The sequence below is a fragment of the Toxotes jaculatrix genome, chromosome 21, assembly GCF_017976425.1.
Source record: "Toxotes jaculatrix isolate fToxJac2 chromosome 21, fToxJac2.pri, whole genome shotgun sequence".
Taxonomy (NCBI): Eukaryota; Metazoa; Chordata; class Actinopteri; family Toxotidae; genus Toxotes; species Toxotes jaculatrix.
The window spans coordinates 6,832,553-6,857,191 of record NC_054414.1 but is presented as its reverse complement, the minus strand read 5'-3'; the positions used below and the strand labels follow the sequence as shown (position 1 = coordinate 6,857,191).

The window sequence follows — 24,639 nt, the reverse complement described above, 5'->3', positions numbered from 1 at the left end:
GTGCTTGCACAGCATACATGCATAAAATACTGTGTTTAATTCAATGCAACAGTTTTAATCTGTTACTTCCAGTTTGACAGCAGCATACCATTAACAACATTTGTGGTCTCTAAAAACCTTTCAGCAACATTTCAACGTGTTCATCTTATTTTGTCGAGAGCCATTATTTACTGTTACAGCACTAAGGTATCAATATATTGGTTTATGGCACTAAATGCAGCACTGTTTCTCCACTACACCCTTTTGTAATGGCAGATGAAGAAAGTATTGAAGCCATCCTGCCACCTGAAAGGAAGCAAGTGGGTTATGGGAAATGTGGTCTTAATTTTGAGTACGGTACAAGTCCTGGTAATACATCTGCTATGAACAGAGGTTAATTCTCCAGTGTAAATATAGAAGGATCTCTAAATGTAAACTTAAACAAATAAAGAGTTGTATAATAGGTGCCTTTGAAATAGAGCAGACAACTGAGGATACATCAAACTGTTTACTCACTGTGGCTTCAGGCAAACATCGTGGAAAACTTTGAATTAGCTCTCCAGTGATTTAGTGTTCCTCTGTCAGAAAGTTGGGCAACCTGCAATAGAAACATCAGAAACCAGTGGTTAAAAACAATGCAGCAAAGGCAAAAATATCCAGACAATTAGCCTCCAGTTACAAGAGATAAAAACACAGAATCCTACATTTCCCACAATGCATCTGAATAATTTCTTTATCTCACATTTCATTAACATTTTAAGTCTTACTTGCAGAAACACAATGGATAACATACAAATGCTTTAACAAGTTTTCATGTGTAAAATTGTCCTGTCAGTGTGTTTACATGACGTGAAACGCACAAAATATATATTATAAAAAATAAAAAAAACACAAGGGATTAACTTAAATACCAGACTAAATATCATTTATTATTTCTTCCAATATTTATCCATTAAACATGAAATAGTAACATCATGAGCAGCTTTAAAATATACAAAGAACTGGTAACCAAAACAGTCGCTGAAATTAAAAAAAGACAGTCATGAAGTAAAAATACAAAACTAGGTCTTTGTTTCTCCTGTGCTTTACAGCATATGGGACTATTTCAAATTACATCACCACTATTCCTCCTGTAGACAGCACTTAAAACTTTATGTACAACAGCATTTTCTCAGCAATATTCATATACACGTGATAAGAACGTCTCACGTGACCAAAAGACAAAGATGCAGACAAAGAGACAGACGAGTGCATGATAGTGTCTTAGCTGAAAAGTGAGTTACAACATTCAAAGTGCGGTAAGAGTGTCATACTGTCTACTTCGCTTTTAAATAGTGAATTAATGTAGTATCAGGCAAGGAAACCTGCCTTTAGGAGCTGCAATGCCTCAGGGAAAATAAAAACTTTCAGCAGTTTGGGTTTCATTATCATTTCCACCCTGATAAGAAAGTGCAGAGGAAAATGGCATTTCAAATTTAAACAAGAGATCTGTATCTGTTACGTTCAACGCCCCCACCCCAAAATATCGGCACTGATTAAGGTAAGGTAAGCTAAGGTGTTCATTCATGAATTCCAACATGAAAGTGCAGTGTTAAAGACAGAAAACTGTAAGTGATACAATAATGCTGAAGTGACTTGGGTTTTTATGAAAGAATCAGAAGTCATTTGCTTCATTCAGATGAAGCTCAGTCATGGTTAAAAAAAAACCCAAACAAAACAAAACAAAGAAGTCCAGTTTGTGTCCATGTCAAAATGTACCAACATAATTACCCAGACAGCAGTCAGCAGTGTCTAAAAGTAGGCTGCGGCTTCTGCGCACAGACGTGGCATCCCTCCTATTTAAAACTAATATTATGTCAAGCAGAAGTAGAAATACAAAAGACCCATGACGACCGTCTGAGGCCTTGGCTCGCTTCTATTTTCTGCTGAAAGCACACAAACACACACAATGATGATCAGACAAAAAAAGAAAAAAAGAAAAACTAAGAGTTTGGCCACAGACAAAGCATTTTTTCCGTTACATGTGAACCAAGCTTAAGGTGTGTGATAACCGCCTGTCTGCTTGCAGATAAGAGTGTGACTGTGTTCACGTCCCCTCCACACGGCCCCCTGGTGTTCATGCAGAGCTACAGCGGCGCAGTGAAAGTAGTTACAGTAAACACGTTGGCAGACTTGGTATGACTCATCCAGATGACTCAAGAACTCCAATTAGGAGTAAAAAATAACCCGCTCGGACTGCGGTGAAATTAAATCAAAGAAAAACACACTGACTGGAACAGAAAAGCATCCAAGTCAAAGAAACAAAACAATGCCAAGTTTACGCACTCGTGCTATTTTTAACAGAGTGAATATGGACTGTCTGACAGACTGGAAATGCATAAGATGCAAATATGGTGCACAGAATGTATTTTCCCACATTACAGCACTTATGCCCAGTTTGTGATTTTAGTTTTTTAGATTTTAAATATACCCTGTCTCAGGATAAGAACTGTTTAACGTGCAAAATACAATTAAGATGAAGACTTGAGTCCTTGGAGCCAATCAGGCTGTGAGATGGGTGGATCTTTAAAACCCCACCTTCAAATTAAACCAATTTAAAGTTAAGCTGAAAGTAGAATACATTTTTTTTTTGCTAAGAAATCAGTTATATACATCACTAGTTGTTTTGACTTGTGTTTGACTTTAAATGTCAATAATGCCTGCCTTTAACATTTGCAATCATGTATCTAAATTAACAGAGGAAAGAGACAGAGCTCTTCTACAGAGAGGAGCCATCTATAGTTAGCTTTAACCTATATTGCTTATGTTTTTCCCTCAATCCTGTTCACCTACATTGTGGCCTGCAGAGGTCTGCTGTCTGAGTGAACCGACTCGAGCTTTAATCCCAGCCGTTCAAATAACGCCCCAATTACACCAGTGTAATCCTGACCCGCTCTGCTGCTGCCACTGCCCTTCTCTGTTGCTGCCCGCTGGAGCAGATGTACTGTATAATCTATAATCTGCTCTGCCTCGCTCTTATCTGTTCCACCAATATCAATAACAACATCGATCCATACAGCTCATGTTTCTGACTGGGTTTTCCCTCTAAATCCATCCCCTCACTGCAGTGAAGGACGTCCCTTAAACTCCCACAAACACACCAAGGTTCACTTAGTTAACCTAGAAATAGATTTTCTGCAACTTTGCAACACATTGGTACCAAAAGACTGAAAATAGCTTCCGTTTATAGACAAAATTAATTACTTCCATTAGTTCACTAAATTTAAAGTTCAAAACTTTTATAAAACTTAAATTACATTTTTCTTTTCCAGTCATGGACAAAAGAAAAATCACTATTGTAAGAATTTATATGACTGGGGAAACCGTGATGAAAGTCAGTGGCCATGTGAAAACAACAGCCTAACATCCATCAGGATGAGTCTGTTGCTACTGAGAAACACATTTGAGCAAAGGAAAGATGACTGAGCTAAAATGTGAAATTAAGCTTCTTTCCAAGCCAGAAAACTTTCGTTCTTATGTCAGGTATGATTCAGTATCTACGGGTGTGACTCACAAACTTTCCAAAAACTGACACAACCCTGTTTATTTTCTGGCCAGTGGTTTTAACACAAAATCAGCTTAGAGCTTTCCTCACCAAAACAGGACGCTTGGGGGAAGTGTGGGTGTAGAAATGTTTTTTTTTTTTTTTTTTAACGCACATTCATGAGCAGCCTCAAAAACAGGAAAAACAAACACACAACTCTATAATCAATCACACATTAAAGAGGACCAGCTGCACAGGAGGATTAAGTACCATCCGCTTTTAAAACATCGGTCTGAATAAGCTTCAGCTGTGGTACAGCGGGAGCCTGTTTGTGCCATTTTCTGCTTTAGAATTCGTCATCAGAGCTGAGCAGGAGGGTTTTCTCTGTGTCGCCGCGGGCGCTGACAGTACTGTGGGTGCGGGAGACGGGCGGCGGTGCGCCCTGCTCCAACGTCGACTGCTGGGTGTACTGCTGGTAGGCCGGGGAGAAGTTGTGGATGGCGTCTTGGACCATGTCACCAGGGTTCATGGTCTCCTTCAGGCTGCTGGAGATGCTCTTCATAGGGGCACAGCGGCCTGTGGGAGGCAGACAACATGAGGTCAGCGAAGGAGATGAAAGAAAAAGAAAAAAGTGTGAATAGGGCTAAAAGGAGAGGGAAAGGGTAGAGAAGGGTAGCTGGGAGAGGAGAATGAAGAGTGTAGAAGGATAAGAATGATTTGGAAGAAAGAAAAGGGGGGAAGTAGAGGGTTAAAAGAAAAAAGGGAGGGTGGATTTATGATGGAATAAAATGAAGATGGAAGGAAGGGTGTGGAGGGAGGAAGGAGGGGATGTGTGAAAGAAAAAAAGAAGGGGGATGAGGAAGGGAGGATGAGGAGAGAAGAGAGAATAGAAGAAGAGAAGAGTGGAAAGAGGAGTGATTTAGTGGAGAGAGAAAAGGAGAGAGAGGAATGGGGCATCAGTGATTTAGAGGGTGTTCAACGGCAAGACAAAGGGAGGGAATGGGTGAAAGAGAAATGAGGGGAAAAGGAGGAATTGTGATTTAAAAAGAGGGAAAAGAAAAGGGAAAGGGATTCACAGTGATGTAGATTGATGAAGGACAGGAAGGAACAGAATAAAAAAAGAGCTAAAACAGGTGGGAATGATGGAAAGGAACAGTAAATGGTTTTGATGGAGCAAAAAGAAAAGAGACAAAATGAAAAGACACCAACAGTTACAGGTAAACAAAATCAAATCCCATTCAAAACCTTTGATAAAATAAGAACAAAAGAGACTGAGGAGTAAAACATCATCAGTATTTAACCTACCAAACTCTCCGTATGTAGGAACAGGCCCTTTAATGGTGCAGCAGAAAGAGAAAAGAGAGAAATGAAGATTGATGTGTATAAACAGGAAAGGACCCATTTGGTGTCAAGAAAATGTGAGTGGTGTGGAGGAGGGTGCAAAAAGTAAGGTGTGAAAAACAAAGGAGAAAAAAAAAAAGAGAGAAGGTAACTGAAGGAGTGGGTGAAATTATTTTTTTGGGTTTTTTTTTTTTAAAGAGGGAAATGAAGCAGAAAATTCACACTGGAAACAAAATAGGGAAAAAAACAGTGTGTGAACAGCCATTTTAGAATGTTTTAATTTCAGATTTATGCTTTTGTAAAACAACATATATTTGAGTCTACATGCAATAAACCAGCAGCGTGTTACAGGTCATAATTCCAAACACTGTATTTTTTTTCCCCTCCCTCTTCTCACCTTGTGAATCGAGACTTTTGTCCATGTAGACTCTGTAGGTGAAAGCGTGTCGCAGAGCCAGCGCCGCAAAAAACATCTCGATGCAAATGATAAAGTTCTGGTAACCAGCAGCGACCGTGCCCTCTCCGACAGACACCTCCAGTGAGTTAATCTGAGGGATGGCCCCGCACTTCTCCAGGATGGCCAGCAACATGCCTGACCGCAAACGACAAGATGCTGCATCATGAAGAGAAAACTGTCCTTCCAGCACTACGTGACATATTTTCATGTTAATGCCAGTTCCCTTACCCTGCCAGAAGGAGAGGAAGATGACCGACTTCACCATGAAGAACTTGAGCATGGGGCTGTAAGGGCTGAGCAGCTCCCTCGTGGCAAAGTAGAAGAGGAAAAGGGCATACAGAGACAAGCTGACTGAGATGTTGTAGATGATGGTTACGTACAAGTAACCGCTGGCAACACTGTGGAAAGAGAAGAAGTCATACAGAGTGATGTTAGAGGTGTTGTGTGTCATTTGACTGTGGTTCTGTTCTGATCATCTACTGTTATAGGTCATACTAAAAGCCTAAATTTCCCATTAGAGATTAAAGTCTTAAACTGAAACGATTAAGGGAGGAGGTGATGATCAGTCTGGGACATTCAATTAATCTAAAAATTAAAAGGAGTAAATCCACAAGCCCACCGTTTTGTTTTGGTTTGTTCTAAACTTGGTGGCAAGTAGGTACCTGCTCGTCTGTTCTCAGGGCCGATTCCACCAGTCAAATCTAAAACACTCAATCCAGGTTCAGACCTCCTTCCTGCCTCACCGGTTGCAGCACTTACTTGAAGTCTCCATCCTTGTATTTGCCGTAGGCCTGCAGGATCACAGTGATGACCGCCATGAGCGGTTTGACCACACAGAACTGCAGAGTGGCTTGCTTACAGAACCGCAGGAAGCCGATGGAGTAGGCCTTCCCCCTCAGACAGCAGGTACCGTACATACAGCTGGACCTGATGGGACAGAGCTCAGGTTTATTCTCACTGAAGCGATGAAAACAACGTCAAGTCATTTCTGATATCTCAGGAGAATTAACAGTGTTGTAGTAGCAATACTGCACAATAACTGTATTCAACAACAAAAAAAGAAATCTGCTAATCACTCTTGTTTCATGATTGGCTACCAATACTGAGCTACCAATTCCACAGTGTTTTTAACGATAGAGTCCTTCTGCAGGAGAAATGTGAGACTTACTCGATGGGTTTCCCTCGGATCTCAGCCATGATGGCACTCTCTCCACCAAGGTATTCATAGCACAGACTCAGGAAGTTGTAAATTACAAACGCTGGGGATAAACAAGGAGAAAAAGGGTTGGTTGTTATTATCTCTAAGCAGACATTCTTTCTAAAGACCATGGTAGCCCTGCACAGACAGCCAAGACATATAATGGGGCACTATTTGGCTTGTCTGACAGTAAATACTACTGTAAATGCTTCCCACTTAATGTAATGGAATGGAATGAGCAAAGGAGTGTGCATGGGAAAGTATTTATAACACAAGTTTAAATCAGTGTTGTTTTTTTCCCAGCAGTTTGATCTGTGATCTTTTCTTTTTTTTTTTTTAATTTGTTATTTTCATTGTTCTTTACTAGGACACTGAGACTGCAGTTTAAACTGCAATACCACAAACTTAAAAATACAGCAGAGAGAAGCACCCACAGACCCCCGCCCCCCTCAGCAGTCACACAAACACATAACTTCCTGTTACACTTGTTTTGACATCTGCAAGTAAACATATTGCAGAATCATGTGTTATTTATGTGTTCTGTTCTCGCAGACTGTGCTGACAAAAACAGCAGCTGACAGCACCTGATACAGACGTAAGATGTTAGATTTATACTACATCAGCAGGACAGTAAGGCATGACAACATTTCTTAAGTATTTCACTGTAAAAGGTCAAACAGTTTCTGAAGTGAACCTATGCATGACCCCAAAGTCTAAAAATAGTTTACACACTAACACTTGAATCATTTTACATTTATTTACTCAAGATAATTTAAATTATTAGGATGATCAGAGTCAAAAATGATCTTCGTTTCTCATCTTCCAAAGGTTGGCCAACTAAACAAACACTTCCTGCACAGAAAATCTAATGAACCTACAGAGAACTATCGCCTGAATCTGCAGCTGCAGACTCTATAAAAAGATAAAAAGACAAATATAAAGACAGATACAAAAAGACATATTCAATGCAAGCCTTCTGAAAATAATGTAAAGAAGGCAACTGGCAGACACACTGAATGGGAGGTGTCACAAGGTGGAGGCCTTCCCCTGCAAAGGGCAGCTTTTAGTTTTGTTGATGTAGCTATATATACAGGCATGAAGTCTGTTAAAACTTGAGTTTTACTTCTTTGGATAGAGTCTTTACTTTCTGGCTCAAAACTGACTCTCACAAGGACAGAAGAGCCAAACCTCCGCACACACAGACACACACCTTTCCCCGTGTGACTGATTTTCACCTGACGGTCTCTTGTGACCGGTGGATTATCTCCCCTCTGTGCTGCTTCACTGAGAGGCCAATGACGACCAAGAAGCTCATAAAAAACACAACCGGGCTAATCCAGTTAAGCCCCCAAGGAACTTCCTATGCTTCTATATGTGTTTGTGCGTGCATGTTCTCTCTCTCACACACACACACACACACACACACAAACACTCTCACAAGGAGGATGTGATCGTATGACTGTGCACCTGAGGTAAAGTGTCATGAGCGTGGCGGGTGTGTATCAGTTAACTGTGAAAGTGAGAAAATGTGATATTTCTTGGGCGTGTGCCACAGAGTGTGTGTGTATGTGCATGTGTGTGGGCGGGTGGTTCAGTGTGTTGCAGTGTTGTGTCACCACACACATCTCAAAGCAGATCCCAGCTTTACTAATGGCAGTGATTCTTGTTATGTCAGCTGTTTGCAACCGAGTTATTATATTTTCTGTTTCTTCCTGTGACTCTATCTCTACTCCACCCACACCCACACACACACACACACAAGAACTTCGTCACTGGTCTCCTGTCTGACATCAGACACCTGTCAGACAATACTTAGGTAATAAGATGCCATACATGCCAGTTCAATGTCTGACAAACACAAAAGCTGGCGTACAGAGGCTGAGTGATGAGAACTGGTTGATCTGCTCTGAGCAGAGCTCTCTGTGTCTCAGCTGTTTACCATTATGCTCCTTCACTTCTCCCCAAGGATACCCGTCAGCACTGTTCGTTGCCACGGTGATACAGTAGGCCTACATACAATGAGAATGGGAACTTTGCAGCAAGTTCGGTTGAGAGAAACTCATTATCGGATGCAGCCATTCTAGTTGATGAGGAAGATTTGCGAGCGCAGTTGCCATGCAACAGGTCGGTCATCCTTGCTGAGGAAAAGATTTAGGCAGGGCTGGGCGGCATTGTGGGAAAGGGGAGGGCAAACAGAAGGAGGGGAAGAGGAGAAGGAAGAGGACAAGAAGTGAAAAAGATGTAGAAGTGTGAAAAAAAGGGAGTGGTGGGAGGGAAGATGATGCCAAAAGAGGAGGAGAAGAAAAAGAAGGGAGAGGAGAGCCATCTGTCTGAAGGAGTGATATGACAACCACGAATGCTGACAACGCTTCCTGCCAAAAGCAGAACCATACATAGCGCGCACCCACTCCACATCCGAATGCATGTGACATCATCGGTTCGCCAACACAGGAAGTGACGGCCGAGCTACGTGTCACATTGAGCTGACTATTTCTATCCCGAGCGTCACAAGTGACCGTGGAGAATGAGGAGCGGAGGCAGTCAGCTGCCTTTCACCACCTTCTGCTCAGTCAGGATTTCAGGAACAGTCAGACATTCAAAGCATCACACAGAATTTGTTGCTTTTGCGTCATCCGTCCGCTCAGCAAAGCCGCCAGATCACCGTCTCCCTAAACTTTTCTGAGCCTACGCAATTAAAACAAAGTCCATATTCAGAATCAGCTGAGCTGCAGCGAGCAGTTAATCACCACTGATCCATATGGACACTTTGAAATCAGTTTACACATTCATAAAACCCTGAATAAGCAGTACAACAATCAATTTGTCTGGGATGTTTAAAATGTAAAGTAAAAGGTTAAGAATTAATATGAGGAATTACATAATAAGACTTCACAATTAAAAATTAAATTCTCGCTTCCACTGATCAAAAACAGCTTCCAAGGTTACAGCCAGGCTCACTTTTGGCCTATAAGTCAAAGAGTAGAGAGCTGCAGTCTCTATAAAAATGACTCATAAAAGATATAAAGTATGGACTTTTATTCTGCCATGTGACAGAGAGACAAAATGATCATTAACTTTGATGTAGCCAAAAAATATGTGTGTGTGAATGTGTGTTTCCTCCTCTCTGCTACAAGACAATTCAGATAATACAGGTTACGACAGAAAAGGCAGGAACCTAATCAAGGTGAGAGGGCACTCTGCAAAATAAACATTCGCCGTGTGGGTGGAATCATTTATTAAGGGTGGATGGACAGGCATTGCATCTAAAATCCCATCTGATCACAGTGTTTTTCGGCAACTCAACTGGAAAAATTGCCCAAATTGAGGTGGATTTTAATCAGCAACTTCTATCAGAACGAACGCCATTAAATGTGTGTTTATTCAAGACATCCTAGTGTTTAATGAGACATAAGACTTTTAGCCTAGATGGACCCTGGGTGGGTATAAAAACTGCTAAACCTGGAAGTGTTACAGCCATTTTTACAAGATGTCTTCACAACCAACAAGCTTTAGGCAAGAGCTGTTCTTGTGTACTGTAAAGTCAAAGCAGTTTCTCAATTTTTTTTTTTGCCCCCACCCTAGTTGTCTGCATCATCATTGAAGCATGTCACAAAAGCATGTCCTTACCCTCGTAGCAGTCCCTGACGGTGTCGAAGTACACGTAGTACTGGTCGTTGGTGAAGAAGAGGAGGCTGAGCCAGGAGTCGAAGGCATAGATAGGAACGATGAAGAGGATCCTCACGATGTGCCGCTGCTCCCTGGGTGAGCTGTAAAAACGTAGATGCATGTAGATCTGGAACAGACAGAAGAGACAGTTTAAACACTGGCAGATTAAATACTGAAAACAAAGCTTCTTTAAGCAGAACAGTATATAGTATATTTAAAAGTGTGAAACCAAAAAGTGTGGAAAACATCAACACTATGTTAGAATGAAATAAAGTGTATGGTGCAGGGTGGCTTAAAAGTAATATTCCACAGCTTTGAAGAATAGGAAAGAAAAGCAGCTTCCCTGTTCTTTCTGTGGTTGACAAGCAGTTAGTCTGTATCAAAGGAATAAACTCTTGTGTACGAAGATAAGACAGCAGAGAGTCTATACGTAAAGGTGGAACAGACTTTTAAAACTGTTGTTCCAATGTTGTTTAAAAATGAAACGGAAGCTTGGAAGCTAAAATGAAACTTTATGCAGATGCACATACTTTTGTATCTCCATTTGTTTCAACATTTCTACATCATTTATGTCTCTTTGCTGTCACTGTCTCTGATCCTAGCAATTAATACATCACATGACATAACCTCACTGAAATGTGTGAGGAGAAAAACTTTTTGTTTTTCTGTTTTTTTCCAGCCACATTTCATACAGTCTTTTCATCCACCTGGATCAAGTTTCAGCTTTATATATGTGTGTGTTTGTGCGTATTCATGCTCAGTATCACAAACACCTGCTGAGGGATGTTGCCAAGCAACCCCTGCCTTTCTCCCGGCCTGCGCAGATGTGTGTGTTTTCAGGATCACATCACCTGTGCCTTAAACAGCACACACACCTGCCTGCCACATCCAGTTTACGAACACCTCAGATAACAAAATCTGCTCAATCAAACCTCATCATTTGTATCTCCAGTCGAGTAAATAAAACAGCATCGCTGAGTTTAAGTAGAAATTAAAAACCGGATGTACCCCTCCCTCTGCCCATGCTGTTTGAAAGTCGTTACCTGGTGACAGGTGAGGATGAGTGCGGTCCAGACGAAGAAGCCAGACACAGCCTGAGCCGCAGGAGTCATGAGGAAGATGGGCTGTTCTGGGCTCAGCCGTGGGGCTTCAGGGAGCCATGAAATGTTGGGGCCCGTTGGGGCTGCCGTGGGCGGAGGGCCGGGCACCACGGCCAGAGGAGAGTCTTCCCCCAGCCTCTCTGAGAGGGGCACGTCTCGCCTCCACATCCTCAACATCTGGAAGAGACACAAAGGGTCTCAAACCTTTTTGTCTCTTGACACAGCAGCAAAGTCAGTTTCAGTGGTTACACATAAGTGCTCTTTGGGCCCCCCAACTCTGTTCAAACAGTGACAATGCTGTGAAACAATCCATTAAATATGAACATACATTTCCACTAGTAATCATCAACCTGGAGTATAGATGACACACTCTATGTTATCAGTGCAATGTGTAATCTGAGATAAGAAGACAGAGGATAAACAGACACAGGGCAGGTCAACATTTCACTGTGAGTCAGGAATGTATGTGCGACAATTATACAATAGTATTAGTGCTGCACTAAAACTAGAAAAAAGAAAATACATTTTCTTGTTCCTACATCTCCCAGGATGCCATTTCACCACTGCTAGCTAACATGCCCCAACATCTACTATTCGGCTGCTGTCTTAGGTGGAACGCATGAGCTTGATATCATACTGCGTTTTTCAAGTTAAGAAAAAGCAACATGTCAGTAAGCTGCAAGGCATTCTGGTATTTTGAGTTTTCAGTGATTCCTCCTTAAACCTTGGGGTGAAATGGTGAGATCTATTTAAAAAAATACTCTTTGATTCCCAGGACTAACAACAATCACTGAGATCTTTCTGCTATCAAACTCCCTTTGTGCAATAAAAACATGGATATGATGTCGTATTGTCTAATTCACCAGCTGTCCTTGGGGAAAAAAACAGAATCAAACAACAGACTAAACTGTTTTTCAATTGCGTCAAAATCACGCTTTAGGGTGTATTCTCCCACCGCTGATATTCAGAGATCTTTCCATACCTGACCAGTGAGTCAAACAAGAAACAAGAGCCTACAGCCTGACAAAATTTGGGTGGAGATGAACAAAATGCATCACATATGCTGCTGTATCCACTATCCAACGCCCGTGAAGATGACTGGACTTAAAGTGGCCAGAAGACACGTTACATAAGCAGCAGCTTGTCAGTGTCTCCACAATCACACACTCATGTTCTCAGGGTGCATATGTCCTTGCATGCTCACAGACAGTTGTCATGTTAGACTGAGCTTGGGGGGAGATGGAGAGCTTGATGTGATTGAGAAGGAAGGAGCTGGGGGCCCATGCAGACACGCACACACACACAATGCAAGACACAAGCAGAGATTTCAATGATAAAAGAGTGGGCATTAGCTCTAAAAATGGCTCCTGGTTGAGAAAGCCAGTGACACCTATTATGTCTTGTCGGACAGCGTGGCACGGGAACTGAAAGTCAAATAGGACAGAGAACAAACAGCGCAGACAATGACAGGCTGACATAGTGCTCTCCCACGCACACAAGCCATTATTTAGGTTCTTTACAACACCAATTACGTTAAAGTCAAGAGATTGAATTTGGTGGTTCGATAAAATGACTAAGGCTGCTTTCATGCATTTATATATGAGGCTGAGAGGAGTTATGGTTCTTCTGTTTGAGCGTGTGTGTTAGTGTGTGTGTGTGTGTGTGTGTGTGTGTGTGTGTGTGAGAGACAGCAGGTCATTTGTATTGGTTTGCCAGGGATCAGCAGATCCACATATCAACAAGAAGAACTGAAGGCATCAGCAGCCCCACACACACACACACACACACACACACACACACACACACACACACACACACACACACACACACACACACAATACCGGTGACAGTGAAATGATGCTGTGTTGGAGCAAAGGGACATCTGTGTGTTTCATTTGAAAGTCAAAAAAAGGTCACACACACACACACATGCGAATAATATATCAGAGAGGCAGGGGGTCAGTAATAAAGCAAAGCAACAGATGGGAAGGGGAAGTGGGGGGGGCAGACAGGGTGTGTTTATAATTTATAAAAAAAAAAAAAAAAAGTAAAGCTATGGGTGACAGCCAGACTGGATTAACATACTAGCTAAAGCAACAACAACAAAAGCAACGCTGGAACTGATTCAGCAGAAAGCCACAAAAACATTGTGTCTTTACTACATCTCCTCCATAACAGTGATTTTATTGCCCTGCTATGAATTAAGGCTGGGGGTAAATCTGACTTAACGAGTTTGAATAATCTGTAAATGACGCTGAAACACAAACAAGTGAACCACAAACAGCACTAGCTTGAAAAGACTCACCTTTGCTAACAGTCAGCTGCAACAATTCACTGATGAACTAGATGTGTCCGCCTGTTATTGAGAAAGGAACACTTCAATTAGTTTGATCAATGAATGTTTGTTTAAAGGCAAAGTATTTCTCACCTGTTTTAGAGACTACACTCACCTGGTAAATAGGCTACTGCTTTAAAAATCCTCCTCAGCTCCGTCAGACAAACTCACGACCAGAAATAACTCAGAAACGGCCCTAATTCCTCTTCAGAGCCGCACCGTTGCTCCCCGGACATCCATGTTGAGCCTTCGGCGGACTGCCTCGTCAACCTCTGCGTCTCCGGTAAGAAAAAAAAAATGCTCACCCCTAAAGTTTGTTTCCCATGTTAAACAACTTCTATACTCTCATTTATTAGTCCTGTCTGTCCGTTAACGCTGTCTAAAGTCGGTGTTTCTGGAGTTAAAACAGTAAACTCCGTCATTCCTCTCCGCTCTTATTTCTCCACTCCGCTGACTTCAAACCAATCCCTGTCGGATTAACTGCAGATCAGACTAACCCCGCCCATTCCGCGAGGACGAGAAGGATCAGCCAATCACACGCTAACTACCACACGAAGGGGGCGGGGTTTGTGCGATCAGCGTTGAGCATGCGTGAGTCTATTCTTGGTCCAACAGCAGTGGAAATGTGGGAGATGTTCAGAGGAAGGTGAACACCGCTCCTACACACTCAGTGATTAATTACTTATTTTCGACTTCCTGTCCAAGCTGCATAGTCAGAGAGCGTGGGCAACGAATATTCTGCATAATAAAAAGTGGTACTTTTATGTTGTATTGTTCCTTTTAATTAATTAATTAAGTACAAGAAGTAACTTCTTGCAAAGCTTTGTTTTGTCTGACTTTTGTTTTTCTTTTCTTTTTTCCCCCCAAGGACTTTCCAGGCCTCTCTGTACAATTTTTTCCACAACAGACATTTTGACCTGTCATAGCAGGAAAATCACTGGAGCTGTGGTGGAAGAAAAAAAAAGTTATTATCATGTGTTATTTTATGGAATTATTGCCACGGGTCCATAAACATGTAAGGATCATTTTAATGTTTTATCTGCTTGAGTTGGAACTAGTTTAAAATACTTTATACAATGTTAAGTTGTTAATTCTGTAAGAATGCATCATGTTTCATAAACTGTGTTGTGTTGAGCTCTTTGTTTTTACATTTTAAAAGCCCCACAGTTCTTTGTCATCAGAGCCTTGGGGCTGGTAAAGCTAAATGCAATGTGGCCAGTATTGAATATAGTTATTAATTGTTACCTGAAAAAGAAAGGAGGAAAAAAAAGAAGAAATATTAGGTTACACAGAGTTAAATGAATAAAAACATAATTAACTGTTTAAAAGTGACCAAAGTCAACTGCATTTCATGACCTTTGCTCAGGGTTAAAGGACAGATCAAGTGAAACATACAATCAGAAGTCTATGTAAGCTGTGTATATTTTTATTGATTGAGAAAATATACACAAATATCATAGTAATAAAGTTGAAGCATGGTAAAGAAATGTACAGGACATCAGTCAGCTCCTTCCCACTGGTTTCATCTGTCCATCCTGACAGGTCTGGGTCAAAACACTCCTCAAATCATCAGCAAGAACCTTTCTGTCATTGCCTGCCACAGTGGAAAATAAAACTCACACCTCTGGCAGACTCTAAAGGTTACTGGTTCACTATTTGCCCCAGAGCCCTCAGGAGGTAAGCAGTACTCTTCTCTCCAGCCACATCTTTTAAACAATCTGTCACATTCTGCCAAAAGGTATCTACACATTTTACATTATGTATTATAAAACAAAAATAAAAAGCAAACGCAAAGAACAAAAATACAAATGTAACACCAGACTTGTTCACCACCAAGATCTTAAAACTTTCTCAAGTCTTCTCATACCTGGAAGTTACAAGCTGGACTAAGGCTTTATCATATCGTACAATCCTGGCGGCTCTCCCTTCATCCTTCCTTCAACTCAAAGCTGTCTTATTCCTCTTCCCTCTCTTTTCAGATCCAATGAGCAAGAGATGTTTTCCTTGTCAATCTCACCTAAGGTAAGACAAACTTTTGATTGAAAGGTCATCACATCAGGGACAGATCTCCTGTTATAATTTGTGGATAATATATGAACAGTCACATTTCTCTTCTGTGTCCCACCTTTCCTCAGACTCTCTAAAGCAAAGCTGAAGGCAAAACGAATACTTAAGACAATAACACACAGACAGACACTGACGTTTACTGACAAAAAGCAGCCTCGCTATCCACAAATTCACTGCACACTCTCTCAGTCACCCCCACTCCCTCTGATCTCCTCCTTGGTCCGTTTTTAATCATTCTCCTGTCTCATCTATTATAGGCCTAAATACACTTTTGTTTTGTGTTCATCTCCATAGTTGTTTACATATTCATTTATAATCAAGAACACCATAAGCAGCAGATGTAGCTCTCAAACATTAGCAGGTTGATAGTTGACTTGCAGATTTTTTTTTTTAATTTAAACACAGGTGTAAACCACAGAATAATTGAAATTTAGTCCATTTTTGTGCACTTTGATGTTTTGGTTTTTTTTTTTTTTTTTTGCAAGTTGAGCCTCTGAGTCGATGGGCAGGTGAATATGAGTGAAGAAGGGGCGGGACCTGTGTGTTGTTTCACCCCCGTCCTCCTCCAGTCGCGCCCCCAACAAGCTGTACCAACCAGTTACAGCCAAGAGTCTGTTCATCTCACTGGTTTTCCTTCACCTCAGCGTTTCTTTAACACCGAGCATGCTCACACAGCACTGACAGACACATGGATGCCCTCGTCCCCGCTTTTAATGGCCCCGCAACGCCTCCTCCTCCCGCTCGTCTTCTCCTCCTCCACTCATTCATGTTTTCATTCATCCGTTTGAAAAATAAGGGGTATCTGATACCCTGCAGCTGCTGAACCACAAGAGACAAAACAAGGAAAAGAAATATTAGTTTTGTGGTTAATTGAAGGATGAGACTGGAGATATTTTATATTTTTGTCACTGTCAACAAATCCCACAAAACCAGAAATGTATTAGTCTGTCTTTCAGTACTTTCTGAGCTCCCTACCTTGTCATTTGTTCCAAGTGAAGAAATAAATATTTTTTAAAAATGGTTCATGAATACAAACTTTCATTTCCTAAAAAGTCCTAAAAAGTATGGGAGTTTTTAGCAAATGTTGCCCAAACAGGAGTAAATAGTGTATTTGTTGGGGACTAATTCCATCAGCACATTTGATGCACTGGTGAATGTTTACAGCAGCAGGATGGTCTATGTAGGATCGACTCAAAATAAATTACAGCACCGCAGGAACTGTCCCTAGGGAACAGGAATATTATGAGGTTCCCCTACCTGCAGTTACCAGAGGAAAGAGGATCTAAATTAAGTTCTGGTGAGATAGTTTAGGGGTCAGGGGTCATCAAAGACAAAAGACTTAGATAGCTGTTAAAGCATGTTTTGTGTGTGTGTGTGTGTGTGTGTGTGTGTGTGTGTGTGTGTGTGTGTGTGTGTGTGTGTGTGTGTGTGTGTCATGCATGTCCATACCTGCCACTGACCTGCAGGCCAGCCAGGATGAACTCACTTTGCCAGATGTTCAAACGGCACACTGACCTGAGCGTGGAGGGAAAGATGAGAAGCTTGAAGCAGGACAAAGGGAGAGGACAGAAACCTGAAGAACACACTATATTTCAGAGCTTCCTCAGTCCTTGATTCCTTGATTTATAACCTGACTTTAGCTCTTTGTGCTGTTTGGACTGAATGTGGTTATTTGTGATCGGTTTGCAGTTTCACAGAGGTTTTCCTCTCACAAAGGTTGCTGCTAGCAAAAAATCAGATGACAGGAAGAGTCACAACGAAACAGAAGCACACAAAAAAGGCTTTGGACCGGGAAGATCAGGCTCATTCACCGGAGCAGTCAGGCTGCTGAACAGAGCTGAAGTCTCACCACAGTCTGTCTGGACTTTCACAACGGCTGCTGTCACCGCTGCAGGATGCAGACATGAATAAAATGAATAAATGAAGAAGCACTGGAGAGAGTCCAATTACAAATTATAAAGAGGCTGTGGGACACAAGGATCCTGCCTTGGCAGATTAGTCTATTCTGTCTTCATATCATATCAGACTTAAAATGCACTGTAACAAAGACTCTTCACAGCAATATCCAGGTGGTAATTGTGAGTAGATAATGTCTGTAAAGATTCTCAGTGATCCAGGTCCAAGAAGAGTCGAATCGAGGGCAGCTGGACTTGGTGGTTGTGGATAGTTGAAGATGTTTCACCTCTCATCCAAGAGGCTTCCTCAAAATTCAGCTCTGAACTGAAGAACAGATTATGTTTGATATATATTTTCCCAGATCCAGTATTTGCAATTTGGCAAACAGTGTCAGTAGTCCAAGGTAATGAAAATCCTTCTGATCCATTTTAGTCTCAAAAAAGCAATTAATGCTATGTGATAAAAGAGGGCAAGCTCTGCTGCAGTGTGAGTGCAAGTTCACCATCTTAGTTGAGTATGTTAGTGTGTTAATTTTAGAAGAACTGAACACAAAGTACAGCTGAGGCTGATGGGAATGGCATCAAGTTTTTCACCTAAGTGTTGGTCAAATCAAATTAAATTTTGAGGTGATGAGGGCACTCGATGAAAAGTCCATCTGACATTTGTTGAAACTCACACATACAAATCTCTTAATGCTTCTGTAGGTATATGCAGCATTAAATCTGAATACCTGAATACATTTCTTGATGTGAAACAAGTGACGAACGTAACATTTGTGCCAACTCCCCTTTACAACAAAGTCTCGCAGAACCAGTCACAATCTTCCTACCTGCGATGCAGTGATGCGGGATTGGTCGAGGCGTGCAGTGAGGTCAGAGGAGGAGACGTTGGCGGGGGCCCCGCGATGAAGCCTCATGGCCACCTTTCTCTCACGCTCGGCTCGCTCTGCTCTCCCTGCCTGAGGAGAGCGGTTACCTGGACACACACAAAGAGACACACTTAAAATAAAAGCTTTAGTGCTGTGACAGTTGTATCTCACAGTTGCGTTCATACAACACACTGACCTGACTGCTGGACGCCACGTGTGGCCGGATTGGAGGGAGCAGCGTCCGCCTCATTCCTGACTCTGTTGGCGGCTGAAGGGTTTGGACCGGGCGGCAAAGCTCGACCTCCAGCTCCTCTTTGGCCTCCTCCTGCTCGCTCCTCCCCGTCTTTTCCCTCCCTCCTCTCCCTCTCTCCATCCTCTGTTGTCCTGCTGGCCCCCTGAAACACAGAGGACCAGCAGAGATGTGAAAGATAGTCAAAAAGATTTTAACCTCCGAGCTAGAATTAGTTTGCAAAAAGCGTGACACTCACAAACTTCAGCATGTTCCAGTCAAAGACGTAGTCATAGGAGAAGCCCTGTCTGTGGAAAAGGTTCCTGAAGAGCTGCCTCAGATAAGAGTAGTCTGGCTTGTCATCGAACCGCAGGGAGCGACACAAGTTCAGGTAAGTGGAGAACTCAGCTGGAGAAAGACAAGAGAGAGATAAAATGTGAAAATACTGTGACAGAAATATTGCATTTTATCTGTTCTCACACTGCTGCTGTAAAAATCCCATCTTTACTCACAGGGGTATCCCTTGCAGAGCACCTCAATGGGGGTGGACATTTTTTTCTCGCTGATGCGTTCATACTTCTGCCTCTTGGTGGCGGCCTTGAGGCCCTGCCACGGCAGAGAGCCCAGGTTGAAGTACATGAGAACGTAGCCTAGAGACTCCAGATCGTCTCGCCTCGACTGCTCTGTGGAGGAAAGGAAAGGACAGAGAGAGAGAGAGAGAGAGAGAGAGGAGAGAGTGAAATGGCAAAAAAAAAGTTTGCAAAGGGAGAAGAAGAAAAGCAAGAGAAGGAGACAAAAAAAAGAGGTAGAGGTTAAAAAGAGCGTGAACACTACCACACATTCACACCTACATAGATATCTAGGCCAGCCTCTGTGTGTGCCGTCTTACCGATGCCCAGATGGGTGTTGATGGAGGCGTAGCGGGCGGTGCCGGTGAGGTTCTTATTCTCACGGTAGGGGATGTGCTGGTGCGTTCGGGCGTCACGGTATTTCTTGGCCAGTCCAAAGTCGATGATGTAGACCAGGTTGCCCTTCTTGCCGAGCCCCATCAGAAAGTTATCTGGCTTTACGTCTCTGTGGATGAAGTTCTTGGAGTGGATGTATTCAATCCTACTGATCTGCAGCAGTGAGACAGGGGAGAGGTTTTAGTTGGGACTGTTGGTGGTCTTGCATGTTGCCCCCCATTAACAGAAAACACAGTTCATAAGAGCATGCTACCTTTTAGGTTTAGTCCTTCCAGGCCGCCCCTGGGTCATTTCATGTCAGTATGCTGTGAAAGTCGATTTACAGAGACTTGAACCAGGCCTCAGCCATGAAATTAGTCATTATGTAATTTTCTTTGCCTTAAAGGGGTAATCCAGCAATTTAACGCTGTACGTTTCTAAGAATGGTGGACTCACAATAGATAGATTTAAAAAAAGAAAAGAAATCAGAATCAAAGCAGCAGAGGGCATGATATCTCGACCTGAGCATGGGTTCATCTCCTAAAACCTTGGATCCTATAATTCCCACAATTCCCGCCAAACTACATTCAATGAATTATTAAAATTAAAGCCTATGCAGTTGTAGGTTATGGTCCTTTAAATACATTTGAAAAAAAACACCCATTGTGTTATCAACTTGAAAAAAAAACTGATCTGTTGTTTGACAGTATAAAAATCAGGATCTTTCTTCAGGTTTTCAGATTAATGATGCATCTAAGAATGTATAATTACGATAGTTAGCTTTACTGGTCTTGACTGGTGGGGTTATGACCCCGGGAGTCTTTACATTCCCACAGTTACAGACTGTTTGATCTAAAATTGAAAGTGACTCTACTACTACTTCAGTGAAATAATAGTAGAGTCGCTGGTATTGATCAATAAGGCTTTCTGCCTGTCTGCAGATGTACATAAGGGTCATTTTATGTTATGGGACATTTAAAATCTTAGTTATTGTCCCTTTAGGAGAGCAGAGGAGAGGAGAGGACAAGGAGAGGTGCTGCAACAGCAGCAGACAAAGATTGGGAAAAGAGGCCAAAGTGGCCAAGAGAAAATAGGACGAAAAGAACAAATGTGCCAGTTGTGGACTAAAGTATGACATATGACGGATTAAAAAGGCTCACAAAAGACACTGCAGGCTGACCTACGTGACAAGGATTAGGCCGTTGCAGAGCCTCCACGTCCTAGATTGGAATTTACTTTTTACAGAGGAGCTGAATGGTTGAGATAGTGAGGGTATAAGCTTTGTCTTGAGCCAGGAAACAAGATTCAGAGGTTTTGAGAATGAGAATTATTCTCCGATTTCAAATGATCCATTCAGTTGTAGTCTAAAAATAGGGACATGCTTTTATTGAAATCTGTATGACTTCACAGTCTGAGGTGGATCTCAGGGCACTGTGCGTAAACAATATGCTTTTAAATATGCTTTTAAATATGCTTTGAATTGCAAAATTTAATTTATGCCTTTCAATCATCTATAATTCTATTTATCCATTTTTTCCCAGGCTTGGGGTCTTGGGAGGCCCCTTTATAAAGCTCTTTAAGTAATTAGTTACTACTGAGGAACTGAGCTGCGATTATTGGCCCAGGATCTCAGAAAAAAACCCTGATGAACGGTTATGTTTTATAGCGTGGACTGCGGTCAGTCTGTCTGTCTCACCATCTGGTCAGCCAGCAGCAGGACTGTTTTCAGGCTGAACTTGCGGGAGCAGAAGTTGAACAGGTCCTCCAGACTGGGACCCAGCAGCTCCATTACCATAACGTTGTAGTCGCCTTCTGCTCCGCACCACTTAATAGAGGGAATTCCCACTGTTGGAAGGACGGGAAAGGAGGGGGGGGGGGCAGAGAGTTAGGAAACAGATTAGTGCATCATAACACAGGGAGGAGTGGACTCAGGTTATAATTCACCAGTTTTAACCAACATGCAAATTTCTGCTTTATTTGAGGATTACATTAAATTAAATTAAGATATATTTACATCATAGGTTTAATTTCCATTTCTATTACAAAAATATTGCATAGTTGTGCCTTTCCACTCTGTACAGTGTGTAGGTTACATACACTGCACATATATTATACATAACACTATATATTTCATATATTATTATATTTATTGTGTTTATTATTGATCCTTTACCTAAATTTATATAATACATGGTACACATCATGGCTGCTAGACTTCCAATACCAGATTTCTGGATTTCAATTACTCTAAGATGCTGTAATGTATGTATTGTACATAGATTTTTAATATAATCTCCATTCTTAATATCTATCTCAATTTCCTAAAAATTCATTATTTTCTTTTATTTCATTCAGAGAGACTTTTTCTGTTTTATTACCTCTTAGTCTCTGTGATGTAACTTGTGAATTTCCCTCTGGAGAACAATAAAGTCTGATCTTGTCTTGCCTTATATAATATCTGTTAATTCCATCATTAACATGCAACACTTGAACACCCCTCAACACCTCTCAACAGCCATGACCGTACCTCAGTGCTACTGAATGACCATTCAATGCTTTAATGCCCAGCTAAAGATGTCTCTCCGTGTCCTGAAATGACCCTGCATGCACCTCATATGCCCTTAAATGTGCTGAAATGCTTTTCAAGGAAACACATGATGCCTCCTAAACAACTGTAATCTTTGTTAATACCCCGCAACAACTGTATGCACCCATCACTGGCCCTGAATACTAGCCTTGGACTCTGCACTGTCTCTCAGTGCACCCTTGTAAAGCTCTGTGGTGTGTCTCACCTCCTCCCTGCATCATCTTGTAGAACTTGCTCTCGATATGGAGCTGTGGATGTTTGGTCTTCACACATTCCAGTTTGATAGCTACTTCCTCTCCTGTAGCAATGTTAGAACCTGATGGGAGAAACAGCAGAGATGCAGTTACAACATACCAGCAGGTTCTGACACACCAAGCAGGGTCTCCACTGGTGAAATTTAAGAATGAGATCCGGTAATCACAGAAAAGAAAAAAAAAAACTCTCACCGAGGTAAATATCTCCAAAGGATCCACTCCCTATCTTCCTCCCAAGGCGGTACTTGTTTCCCACCCTCAACTCCATGGCTCCTGAGCTTTTCAACTCACTGAAGGAGTGAAACACACACACACACGCAGATACAAACACACACAGAGCTGTCATCAATCACTGGTGATCAATAGAGTAAAAGGACACTGTGGTGCAAAGCTGCAGACTTTAGACTCAAAGCTATGAGCCCTGGGGGCTGCTGTATCATGAAAGAAAATGAAACAGGAAGCTTTGGGAAAAATCAACCGGAGAGATGAGAAAGAATGAAAAGTGCAAATCGCTGAGCCAAAACAGTGACGTAGTGCAGCCTGAGTTGAATCACTGGAACTGGGAAGGAAAATGTTGCTCATTCCCTGCCATAAAGTGACTTGATGTGACTGAACCCACATTGGAAGCAAAACATTTTTCAGTACACAAGATCTAACGCAACAACCTTGCTCCTATCAGCCGTGTTTTGTTGAGCTGGAGTCCTTACACCTTCAGAGGGCGTGATAATAAATTCTGGTATCTCAGAGGACAACAATGTAGGCCACTGAAGTGTTTATAAAGTGCATGGGGAAAAAGGTGAGAGCATAGAAGAACAGAGCGTGTAATTGTATAACATGATTTATTCAGAGCTGCAGGGGGGGAGAGCTGGATCAGCATCTCACACACTCTTCCCAAAGCACTTCAAAGGAGTCTGGTTCTGTATACAGCCCATTTGCATAAACTCCCAATTTCTAACCGGAGTCCCCTGACAAAATTCGAATGAGTCATGTTTTCCTCGTCCGAGCCCCCATCTGTCTGAGCAGCCATGAAGTAAGGACTTAAAAGTGGGAAATGACTGAAGGCTTTTCGACAGGGGTGACGCTTTACACGCCAGTTTGACATTGCACTAAATGCTGACTAAGTTCTTTTTTTTTTTTTTTTTTTTTTTTAGTCTTGGCTGCATTGTAGACCTACATACACCCCATCCACATATGTGGTGCAGGGAAAATAACCCTTTACCAAACCCTTTACCTCAGGTTTCTCCAGCTCATTTCCTCTCTCAGCCTCCAAAGCTGCTTCACTGTCACTGTTACAAAACTGAGACCCACTCTTGCTGCAAAGGACTGCAAAACCAGGCAAGACGCGACATTTTCAGAGAGAATACTTCATGCAGTTGCCCCAGATACCACAAGAGAGGAGAAGGGGGGAAGGTGCTGAATGCAAAAACACACGGTTCATCCCTCACTGACCAACAAATGTGGTAAAAATCCCCATAACCGCACCCTCCTTATAGGACCTTTGAACAAGCGCACCCCCCTCCGCCCCAACACGACTCTATTTGGACTCTATTTGTCTAAACCCAAGCCGCCTCTCACACACACACACACACACACACACACACACACACACACACACACACACACACACACACACACACACACAAGAATCCAGACACCTTGACTAGGCAACACACACTCCCCACCCCACCTCCTCCTCACCGGTTTGTGTCGGGCTCCGTGGTCGCCGGGCTCTGTCTCACTCAGGACCCTGGACAGCGACGCACCAACGCGGTTTCGGACGGCTCATAACCTCAGAGATCTGTGACCTGGACTCCCACTGCCGGAAATTTAAAAAAAAAGAAAAGGAAAGGAATTCAGCAGATCCGAGAGGACCCGAGTAGTCCTGCGACTCTGGAAGATTCTCACTGTCACGATTTCTTTCTTTTTTTTTTTTTTGGAGGAAAAACGCCGAAAGCAGACACGGAGGTTCTTTTCTCTCTCTCTCTCTTCTCTTGCTGCCCTCCTCTCTCTCCCTCTCTCTCTCTCTCTCTCTCTCTCTCTCTCTCTCTCTCTCTCTCTCTCTCTCTCTCTCTCTCTCCCCCCTCACCCCCTCCCACCCAGCCCTCTCTCAGTTTACACCATTGACAATATCAATGATGTCATCCACAGACTTGCAGAGATGCCCGGATTGTCTTAAAGCCGCCGCGCTGCGCGCT

General features: G+C 42.3%; 2 protein-coding genes across 3 annotated transcripts; both read right to left on the bottom strand.

The window, feature by feature from the left end:
• Positions 1-887: 887 nt before the first annotated feature.
• On the bottom strand, positions 888-14,039 carry tmem184ba (transmembrane protein 184ba). 2 transcript variants are annotated; one of them, XM_041029351.1, is made up of 10 exons: positions 13,715-14,039; positions 13,570-13,620; positions 11,208-11,441; positions 10,126-10,291; positions 6,469-6,559; positions 6,060-6,227; positions 5,529-5,698; positions 5,241-5,435; positions 4,808-4,834; positions 888-4,078 (listed from the first exon to the last, which is right to left on the bottom strand). In XM_041029351.1, the coding sequence occupies exons 3-10, from the start codon at positions 11,439-11,441 to the stop codon at positions 3,849-3,851; spliced, it is 1,281 nt and encodes a 426-aa protein (XP_040885285.1). In that variant the 5' UTR covers positions 13,570-13,620; positions 13,715-14,039; the 3' UTR covers positions 888-3,848. The 2 variants fall into 2 exon arrangements, with proteins under 2 accessions (XP_040885285.1, XP_040885286.1); XM_041029352.1 differs by lacking the exon at positions 4,808-4,834.
• Positions 14,040-16,209: 2,170 nt separating this feature from the next.
• On the bottom strand, positions 16,210-24,287 carry csnk1e (casein kinase 1, epsilon). The gene is made up of 11 exons (XM_041066951.1): positions 24,143-24,287; positions 22,637-22,734; positions 22,396-22,506; positions 21,300-21,448; positions 19,549-19,777; positions 19,172-19,342; positions 18,919-19,067; positions 18,627-18,825; positions 18,392-18,537; positions 17,116-17,181; positions 16,210-16,485 (listed from the first exon to the last, which is right to left on the bottom strand). Exons 2-10 carry the CDS (start codon positions 22,710-22,712, stop codon positions 17,149-17,151), a joined length of 1,263 nt encoding a protein of 420 aa, XP_040922885.1. The 5' UTR covers positions 22,713-22,734; positions 24,143-24,287; the 3' UTR covers positions 16,210-16,485; positions 17,116-17,148.
• Between the last annotated feature and the right edge of the window lie 352 nt (positions 24,288-24,639).

Coding starts and splice junctions, on each gene's coding strand:
- csnk1e (XM_041066951.1), bottom strand. CDS start 22,712: ATGGAGTTGAGGGTGGGAAACAAGTACCGCCTTGGGAGGAAGATAGGG. Junction 22,507..22,636: donor CTTTGGAGATATTTACCTCG/GTGAGAGTTTTT, acceptor TTCTCCCATCAG/GTTCTAACATTGCTACAGGA. Junction 18,538..18,626: donor ACGTGGCGTCCAGCAGTCAG/GTCAGTGTGTTG, acceptor GTGTGTGTCCAG/GTAACCGCTCTCCTCAGGCA.
- tmem184ba (XM_041029351.1), bottom strand. CDS start 11,441: ATGTTGAGGATGTGGAGGCGAGACGTGCCCCTCTCAGAGAGGCTGGGG. Junction 6,228..6,468: donor ATCCGAGGGAAACCCATCGA/GTAAGTCTCACA, acceptor CTGTCCCATCAG/GTCCAGCTGTATGTACGGTA. Junction 5,699..6,059: donor TACAAGGATGGAGACTTCAA/GTAAGTGCTGCA, acceptor CTCTTTCCACAG/TGTTGCCAGCGGTTACTTGT.